Source organism: Epinephelus moara, chromosome 10 (assembly GCF_006386435.1).
Source record: "Epinephelus moara isolate mb chromosome 10, YSFRI_EMoa_1.0, whole genome shotgun sequence".
In the NCBI taxonomy this organism is placed as follows: domain Eukaryota; kingdom Metazoa; phylum Chordata; class Actinopteri; order Perciformes; family Serranidae; genus Epinephelus; species Epinephelus moara.
The window spans coordinates 2814129-2824872 of NC_065515.1; the positions used below are offsets into that span (position 1 = coordinate 2814129).

The 10744-nt window shown below is 42.6% G+C and overlaps 1 protein-coding gene across 1 annotated transcript in view; it reads right to left on the reverse strand.

Annotated features, from left to right (window-relative positions):
• The window catches only part of LOC126397092 (ephrin-A2-like), a 113239-nt gene extending 104389 nt beyond the window's left edge, over positions 1–8850 (reverse strand). The window contains exon 1 of the mRNA XM_050055592.1: positions 8046–8850. Within this exon, the coding sequence (XP_049911549.1) occupies positions 8046–8173 (128 nt within the window). The 5' untranslated portion in view covers positions 8174–8850. The remainder of the gene's footprint in view (positions 1–8045) is intronic.
• Between the last annotated feature and the right edge of the window lie 1894 nt (positions 8851–10744).

Genomic DNA, 10744 nt, shown 5'->3' on the forward strand with positions numbered 1-10744 from the left:
TGTGTGACTCACTCAGGCTCTTTATTAAACCCATCAGGAGCTCCTCCGTGTCTCTCTCTGTGTCCGTCCCTCTGTCTCTGTTGCATTCTGGGACATTTTTCTCGTAGGAAACTTTAACAACATTAACATTTTTGAGGTTTGTGTGTGTGTGTGTGTGTGTGTGTGTGTGTGTGTGTTTGCAGCCACACAGAAACATTCATTTCCTCCTAATCTCATTTACTGAGATGCAGCAGCAGCTCTGAGATCAGTTTGAGTTCAGGGACAGAAAACTGCAGTGAAAGTACACAGAAGAAAAACTGCGTCCACACGATGGGACGGCAACACGATAGGGACACAAAGCACAACATGATTCAGTCACTGCACAAAACAGGAAAGTAAAAAAAAAAAAAAAAGATTTCTACATCCTTTAATTAGTCGATCAACAGAAAGTTCATCTGGTTGAAGTTATTGATATAATATTGAATATTGATCAGACGTTGATTCTTTGAAAAACAATCAATCGATTCATCTAAAAATAATTACGCATTCCTCAAAGCCTCAAAACGACCTGAGAGGATCAATATGAACTATTCAGACGTTTTCAGTTTGACTTCAGTTCATTCTGCAGTTTCAGGTTCAGAGCTGAGACGATTAATCGATTAATCAATATTAAATTAATCCCAGGCTAATTTGATAACTGATTGATTGGTGTGAGTTTTTCTTAAGATGAAAAATAAAAAGCTTCTTAAATGTGAATACTTTACGTATACGTTTCCTCTGTCAACTGAAGACTTTTGTGTTGTGGACGTTTGAGGACGTCCTGTTGGACGCTGTCTGACATTTTACAGACCAAACATCTGACTGATTCTTCGAGGAAATCATCAACAATCAAAATGATGGTCAGTCACGACCTGGAACAGGTTAAAGCTCCATGTTTTGGTTTGGTTCATTATCATTATTATTATTTATTTTATTCTAGTTTTTTTAAATTAAAGTATCTGCAGCAGGTTTCTGTCCCACACACTGCAGCTGTGAAAAACTGCTTCGAATAAACAGATGAACGTCTGAGTTTTTGTGTCTGAGCAAACGTGACTGTAAAATATAAAATGTCTTGAGCTGTATTTCTTTTATTTGGAGTGAGGAAGACTGCGGCTCATCATCTCTCTGATTAAGCATTAAAGATCTGAAATGTTGAAGACTCAACTGCTTTTATTCTGAAGGTCAGACGAGGACACTAACGGCGGTCACATCACAGTGTGACATCATCCTGACAGGTGTTTCTGTTATTTTGGTCACATCGCTGAGGCTGGACTAAATAATAGAAACACCTGTCAATAATCTCACAGTTCCATCACGAGCTGAAAATGAAACAGAGGGTTATTGTTGGATTGATTCAGATAAACGTTCCTAATAAACTGAACACTGAGCGACTTTCAAAATAAAAAACAGAAAAAAACAAAAAATCCACACGAACAAATAAATAAATCATCATTATTATTATTATTATTATTATTATCATTATTATTTACAGTCGTCGTCGTATTAACAGCAGCGCTCTGCGGTGAACAGGAGTTATTTCACTGATTTTCTAAATGAGCAAAATGAGGCTGAAAAATATCTCTGAACTGATCTGTGATCACAGCACAGAAAATAATATGAATAATACAATAAGAATACTGTAGGAACACACACACACACACACACACACACACACACACACTGATACTGTAGGAACACACACACACTGATACTGTAGGTATATTACAGAAAATAACTGGAGAGAATATTAATAATTATAATTATGATTATAAAGTAGAGCACAAACATACTGCAGGAATATTAAAGGACTAACACAGAAAACACTACAGAGATCTTCAGATGAGGCGGAACAGGTCTGTTTCCTGTCGAATGTTCAACATGTGAAGGAAAGAAGAGATTTATTATTCTGTCCTTTAAAAACTCATTGAGTCAAACTGAAGTTTGAAACTGACGTGACATTAAATCACATGTGAACGATGTAAAGAGGAAATATTTACAGTTATTATTTTCAGACACGAAAACTGTTTTGTTGTTCAGGTTTCAGCTGACGAGTCAAGAGAAGAAGAATTTTTCAGGTTGTATCGTCGACTCGAGGCTAAAAACAAAAAACTGATTTTTGTGGTTTGATGGAGAAACTGAGTGTTGGTCTATGATCCAGTCACAGCTACAGTCAGAGACACGCCGCTGACAAACGTTGACAGTGTCTCTAAAAGACACTGAAGAAATCCCTCCAAACACACAGACGTGACTGTGAAGTGACGACACTGAGCTCAAGCACCAGCAGCCTCCGAAAAGGACCACACAGAACCAGGAAGTACCACACAGAACCAGGAAGTACCACACAGAACCAGGAAATACGACACAGTACCAGGAAGTACCACACAGAACCAGGAAGTACCACACAGTACCTGGAAGTACCACACGGAACCAGGAAGTACCACAGAACCAGGAAGTACCACACAGTACCTGGAAGTACCACACAGAACCAGGAAGTACCACAGAACCAGGAAGTACCACACAGTACCAGGAAGTACCACAGAACCAGGAAGTACCACACAGTACCTGGAAGTACCACACGGAACCAGGAAGTACCACACGGAACCAGGAAGTACCACACAGAACCAGGAAGTACCACACGGAACCAGGAAGTACCACACAGCACCTGGAAGTACCACACAGAACCAGGAAGTACCACACGGAACCAGGAAGTACCACACAGCACCTGGAAGTACCACACGGAACCAGGAAGTACCACACAGCACCTGGAAGTACCACACAGAACCTGGAAGTACCACACAGAACCTGGAAGTACCACACAGAACCAGGAAGTACCACACAGAACCTGGAAGTACCACACAGTACCTGGAAGTACCACACGGAACCAGGAAGTACCACACAGTACCTGGAAGTACCACACGGAACCAGAAAGTACCACACAGTACCAGGAAGTACCACACAGTACCAGGAAGTACCACACAGTACCTGGAAGTACCACACGGAACCAGGAAGTACCACACGGAACCAGGAAGTACCACACAGTACCAGGAAGTACCACACAGAACCAGGAAGTACCACACAGTACCTGGAAGTACCACACGGAACCAGGAAGTACCATACAGAACCAGGAAGTACCACACAGTACCTGGAAGTACCACACGGAACCACCAGGAAGTACCACACAGTACCTGGAAGTACCACACGGAACCAGTGTTTCACACGTTCTGTCAGAGGAACCACCTGAACGTGGAACCACCTGCACGTGTTTCACACGTTCTGTCAGAGGAACCACCTGCACATGGAACCACCTGCACATGTTTCACATGTTCTGTCAGAGGTACCACCTGAACGTGTGAAACACGTTCTGTCAGAGGAACCACCTGCACGTGTGAAACACGTTCTGTCAGAGGAACCACCTGAACGTGTTTCACACGTTCTGTCAGAGGAACCACCTGCACGTGTTTCACACGTTCTGTCAGAGGAAACACTTGCACGTGTTTCACACGTTCTGTCAGAGGAACCATCTGAACGTGTTTCACACGTTCTGTCAGAGGAACCACCTGCACATGGAACCACCTGCACATGGAACCACCTGCACGTGTTTCACACGTTCTGTCAGAGGTACCACCTGAACATGTTTCACACGTTCTGTCAGAGGAACCACTTGCACGTGTTTCACACGTTCTGTCAGAGGAACCACCTGAACATGTTTCACACGTTCTGTCAGAGGTACCACCTGCACGTGTTTCACACGTTCTGTCAGAGGAACCACCTGAACGTGTTTCACACGTTCTGTCAGAGGTACCACCTGCACATGTTTCACACGTTCTGTCAGAGGAACCACCTGAACGTGTGAAACACATTCTGTCAGAGGAACCACCTGAACGTGTTTCACACGTTCTGCAGAGGAACCACCTGCACATGGAACCACCTGAACGTGTGAAACACGTTCTGTCAGAGGAACCACCTGAACGTGTTTCACACGTTCTGCAGAGGAATCACCTGCACATGGAACCACCTGAACGTGTTTCACACGTTCTGCAGAGGAACCACCTGCACGTGTTTCACACGTTCTGTCAGAGGTACCACACACGACAGACACGAGAGCTGACCCACAAGACTGAGGTCAGAACACACCAAACCTCACCTGAAAAATTATAGGAAATACTACGAGAAATAATACAGGAAATACTACAGGAAATACTACAAGAAATATTACAGGTAATACTACAAGAAACATTACAGGAAATACTACGAGAAATAATACAGGACATACTACAAGAAATATTACAGGAAATACTACAGGAAATACTACAAGAAATATTACAGGAAATACTACGAGAAATATTACAGGAAATACTACGGGAAATACTACACGAAATATTACAGGAAATATTACAAGGAATACTATAGGAAATACTACAGGAAATATTACAAGAAATACTACAGGAAATACCACAGGAAATACTACGGGAAATACTACACGTAATATTACAGGAAATACTACAGGAAATACTATGGGAAATACTACACGTAATATTACAGGAAATACTACAGGAAATACTACGGGAAATACCACACGAAATTTTACAGGAAATACTGCAGGAAATACTACAAGAAATATTACAGGAAATACACGAAATATTACAGGAAATACTACAAGAAATACTACAGGAAATACTATGGGAAATACTACAGGAAATATTACAGGAAATACTACAAGAAATACTACAGGAAATACTATGGGAAATACTACACGAAATATTACAGGAAATACTACAAGAAATACTACAGGAAATACTATGGGAAATACTACAAGAAATATTACAGGAAATACTTCAAGAAATATTACAGGAAATACTACAGGAAATATTACAGGCAATACTACAAGAAATATTACAGGAAATACTACAGGAAATATTACAAGAAATACTATGGGAAATACTACACGAAATATTACAGGAAATATTACAAGGAATACTACAGGAAATACTACAGGAAATATTACAAGAAATACTACAGGAAATACTACACAAAATATTACAGGAAATACTACGGGAAATACTACACAAAATATTACAGGAAATACTACGGGAAATACCACACGAAATTTTACAGGAAATACTGCAGGAAATACTACGGGAAATACTACACAAAATATTACAGGAAATACTACAGGAAATACTGCAGGAAATACTACGGGAAATACTACACAAAATATTACAGGAAATACTACAGGAAATACCACACGAAATTTTACAGGAATTACTGCAGGAAATACTACAGGAAATACTACGGGAAATACTACACAAAATATTACAGGAAATACTACAGGAAATACCACACGAAATTTTACAGGAAATACTACGGGAAATTTTACAGGAAATACTATGGGAAATACTACACAAAATATTACAGGAAATACTACAAGAAACATTGCAGGAAATACTACGGGAAATAATACAGGAAATACTTCAAAGACCGCTGCAGGAGTATTATAGGCGCACACACAGGGATACTGTTGGAATATTACAGAAAACACTGCACGATTATTTCAGGAATGCTACAGAAATACTGCAGGAATACACACAGGAATACTGGCAAAAATACTGTGGGAATGCTGCAAAGAATGCTGCAGGAATATTCTAGGCACACACACAGGGATACTGTAGAAATACTACAGAAACACCACAAAAATATCACAGGAATACTATGAATAATATTGAAGGAATACTGCAGGAATGTTACAAAAATTACTGCAGGAAATCTTCAGGAATCCACAGTGGGAATACTGCAGAAGGAACTTCATCAATACAGCAGAAAACTATACTATAATAGCACAGATACAACTGTAGGAATACTGCAGAAAAACACGGACCAGGAAGCTGTAAACTCACACATGGCAGGCCACACACACACACACACACACACACACACACACAGAGTAGTTTTCTCCGAGGACTGAAACATGTTTTTGTTCTCTAACTTTAATTTCTCCGGTTTATTTCCTTCCTACTGTGAGACCGCCAAAATAAAACCACAAAACCAGCAAACACTTCAGACTCCTATTGGACCGTTCAGACAGCAGACAGCCAATCAGAGGACAGATCTCAGAGTTCAGTCAGAACTGACACTGAAATATGACCAAAAACCACAGAAGAAGAGAAGACAGTGATCAGAGGTCAGAGGTCACAGGGCTGTAGGGGAGACCGGGGTCAGGTGGAACAGGAAGTACATGTTTAAAACTCTGTGTTTTTATATAAACGTCGGCCGCGTGTTTCAGATTCATACGACGGGTTTTTAATAAAATGAGTTTAGATTCAGACGGAGTCACAGAGTGAAGATCTGAGTCAGGACTGTTTTTACTGTAACACACTTCCTGTTAACTTCAAATCATTTCGTGTATAAAGAAATGAAATGATCAATATCAGTTTGAATCATTCAATAATCATTTTAATTGTCTGAACTTTTACAGTTTCTTCGTTCATCGTTTTTGTTGTTATAAACTGATTTTAGTCGAGTTTTCAGACCAAAGCTTCCGACGCACTTTGTTTATTTATAGGTTATTGTCATTTATCAGGGACAGTTGGTATTTTTTTATTTATTTTACGGCCAACTTTTAAAGAAAACACAGTTGAATATTTTCGTTAAAAATCACCAAAGTTACATCATTTATCGACCAGAAACTGTAAAAAACAGAAACTATTGTTGGATTTTCAAATTCTTGACGGTCCTTCGACACATCGTGTCTCATGAACACTTCCATCAGAAAAAATAAAAAATCTGATCTGAAAATACTGATACTTCATCAAAATCACTTTATTTTATGTCTCTTTTAAGATTTGGCCAAAAATAAACTGTTTGCACGACGACAGTGAAAAACTGACTTTTTTTAACGTCAGGAAACGTCAAAGGGTGAGTTTTAAAAATCTAATAACTGGTTCATGGTGGAGGGAGGGTCAGTCAGGGAGCGTCACACCGCAGCACGCCACTTCCTCTGATAAATTAAGAACAGTCCCTAACCTGTCCCAAAGAAATGATTCATTTAGTCAATATTAGAAAACTGTTGAAAATGTTCATCTTGACGTCTCTAAATGTTTTTACTTTTTAAATGACTTCAACAATTAACGACTCATTGAAATTATTTTGTTGTTAATTAAACTGAATGTTATTCTACAGAATTATTTAATTAATTTGTCACAAAAAATATTTCAGATTTTTAAAATGACCTTTTTGTCTGAACACTTTGACATTTGAAAGTTTTTGACTGAATAAAATCAATATGTGGGAGATTTTATCTGTTTTTATTTTTATTATATTAATATGACCAATATTGTCAGTCTGTACAGAGTGAGTCCAGAGGGGCCTCAGAGGGGCCTCAGAGGGGCCCGGGGTCACTTCAGCATCGAGGGGGCAGGTACATATATGAAACCAGACGTTGGGAGTCGTCCCAAAGAAAATCTGGAGCATCAAACATTAAATTTTCTTCATTGTGGTGAATATTTTTGCAGCAGTTTAAGACGTCTCATATTTTCACTGAGCACATGCACAAATGCACATGTTGTAAATAGTGACGGGGACGTGTCCCCTGCGTCCCCCCAGAGTCTCCACCTCGGGCCGATGACTCTGACTGATGGTTCAGTTTGTATCTTCGTTACTGAGCTGTTTAACTCTCATTAATTTGGATTATAATCTCACGTCAGAGTCGTTAACTCTTTGATTCTGCAGCTGCTTCATCCTGATGATGTTTTTATTTCTTATTTACAGATGATTTTTTTTTTTATGGCTGAAAGATAAAACTGTTTAATTTGACTCTTTTCTTCAGTTTGATTAAAACATTGAGAATAAAAACAGAGCTGAGGTCAGATCAACAAACTGTGTTTGTGGATGAAGAGAAAAAAGAACATCTGGCTCGTGAGCTAAAGTTTTGGGGATTAAAGGAGCATTTCACAGTTTTCTGCTCTGCTCCAACTGCTCCCGGTCTCCCCTGTCCCCGGTCGGTCTCACACCGGCCCGGGTCTGGGTCTCACCTGGGGTTGGAGCTGTTCCAGTAGACCGCGTACCGGTCGGAGATGAGTCGGTCGTCAGTGACGGCGGAGCAGAGCCGGAGCAGGAGGCCGAGCAGCAGCGGCAGCAGCGGCCGCCCGGAGCGCTCCATGTGCGGCGGAGCGGCGCGCTGCGTCCCGCCGAATATCCGCGTCTCCTGTCTTCAGCTGTGAGCGCGTGCAGACCCGCAGGGACCGGAACCAGAACACATCAAAGACTCCGAGGCTCACTGACGATGATCTGATCAGATCAATAATCAATACTCATTCTCTGACTGATGATCAATAATCCATCCGACTTCTTCTTCACCTTAAAACCGGCGCGTGGGTCCCGATCCGGCTCCGGGACCAACTGTCCAAAAGTTTCATGTTTTCTGTGAACCGTCGGAACCGGATCAGAGCCGCTGCAGGCCCGCGTGCGCGCACACCGCCGCTCCGTCCATGTGCGTCCTGCTCAGAGTAACCGGTCCAGCGGAGTCCGGATCAGGGTTCCGGAGCTCTCGGTCCGGGTTCAGGTCTTCTTTGTGTCTCTTATGTAACAGCTGCACTTTCAGAGTTTCACACAGACCCGCGGCCCCGCAGCAGGACCGGCTCTCCGGTCTCTGATCCCGCTCTGCCCGGGTCCCTCCTTTCTGCTCCCGGACCCAAACTTTCCGCTCCGCCGCTGCAGAACCAAGCCGAGCCGAGCCGAGCCGAGCCGGACCAGAAATCAGGACAAAGAAGAAGAAAGTTTGTTGCAGCTGCAGAAGGAGCGTTTGTCTCGGTCACCGGCTCCGTCCTCACTGCTGCTCCCGGTGCGTCCCGCGGGGGGCGGAGCTTCACACTCACGGTGCACCCCCCCACCTCTCTCTCTCTCTCTCTCTCTCTCTCTCTCTCTCTCTCTCTCCCCCTCTCTCTTTACTACATGGCCAAAAGTATGTGGACACACCCCCGTGTTCATCAACCTGCTGCATACAGATTGTGACTATGAGGAGGGGATCAGGTCTGGGATCAGGTCTGGGATCAGGTCTGGGATCAGGTCTGGGATGGTTGAGGTCAGACCAGTAACACTCCTCCACATCACATCATTCTGCTTTGTGTTGAAACAGGTGATGTCCAGGTGTCCCTGTAAACCACCACAGTCAACTCTTTTTACTGTCCTCACTTTATACAGTTTTATTTAGGAACGCACGCACACACACACACACACACACACACACACACACACACACACACACACACACAGAGCAAAACTCGGACCCGGAAGCTTCAGACTCTCCCCCTTCACTGTCCTCAGTGTTTAAACATTCAAAGTGTGACATGTATCCCAGAATGCTTTGTGTCCCACAGTGGTGACTATAGAGGTACTTTGACTTCAGCTGAGACTTGATGTGTGTGAGGACGCAGCGGCTGCAGGGCGACACAGAGACAGAAGATGATCCCTGTGTTTATTCTGCAGTGCAGTGAGCGCCCCCCACAGGCTGCACCGCTCATCACACCCACAGCGTCCTGCATGTGTCACATTAAAAGCAGCGACGGGCGGACAGGTTCTGTCACACGATTGATTCCTTTGAACTGATTCGTGTTAAGTTATCAAACACTTGGAGTTTGATACTTTTTGCAGAACGGTGTGACAGCCTGTGACAGTGCAGACATGTCCGACACACAAAACCTCTCCTGAATGCATCATCATGATGAGTTTATGTTAATGAAGATAAATGTTTTTATTTTAATGCACCGATTAGAGTCCATGTCGTCTCCATTATAATGAACATGCTGAAGTCGGAAGAACGTACATTCCAGGAGCACCTGAATGCACCTTTGGCCTTGACTGACAGAGGTCTCGACTTGAGTCTGATTCAGTCGGTCCTTCACTCAGTGTCTCGACTGCACTACGTTACGGCACGTTGGGGACTGAAGAGCACTCAGACGCTGGACAGGCTTCACACCACACACTGAAAACACTTGTTCAAAAAGACTTGTTGGTTCATTTTCACCCATCACTGATTACAGCCCACAGAGGAAGGGAGGGATGGTTCAGACTGCACCCATAAAATAAGACAAAGTAAACCTTCCTCTGTCTCTTCTCCTCCTCGTTCCTGAGGGAGCTGCTGTACAAGTCAGTACGAGTGCTCGTCAGTCCCACTGTGGTTAGTCTCAGTGGGTGATCTTGGTGGCTGACTGCCAACAGTGGTTCATTTCTAAACTAATTCACCTTTAATTGATCAAACCCTGCTTTGTTTATAAGAGATACTTAAATGAACGTTTAATGATCATTTGCTAAAGTGTCCGTGTGGAGCTCTGGTACCTGTCGCTCTGTGCACGTCTGTAATGTCACTATAACAACCAGACTGAGATAAATGTGTTGCTTCAACAACAGTGTTGAAGATGCAGCCAGAACAGAAAGAGATGGTTCCTGTTACCAGCGCTACAGTTTCCATCAGCGACCTACAGAGAGGAATATAATGTCTGACACCAGATCGTCCCCTCCGTCTCTTACTGAATCAACACAGGACAGGATTTGTCTCATATTGTCATGCACACACTTCTCTAACGTATACACTCTGCTCTCACATGTTCACATAAGGAATAATTAAACCCACAGAGTTTGGAGAGCGGAGAAGATTTCAATCAGAATCTAGTGAAGAGAATGAGAGCTACAGTGACAGGTGTGGCCCTAAACATCAGGACATGATATCTGTCTT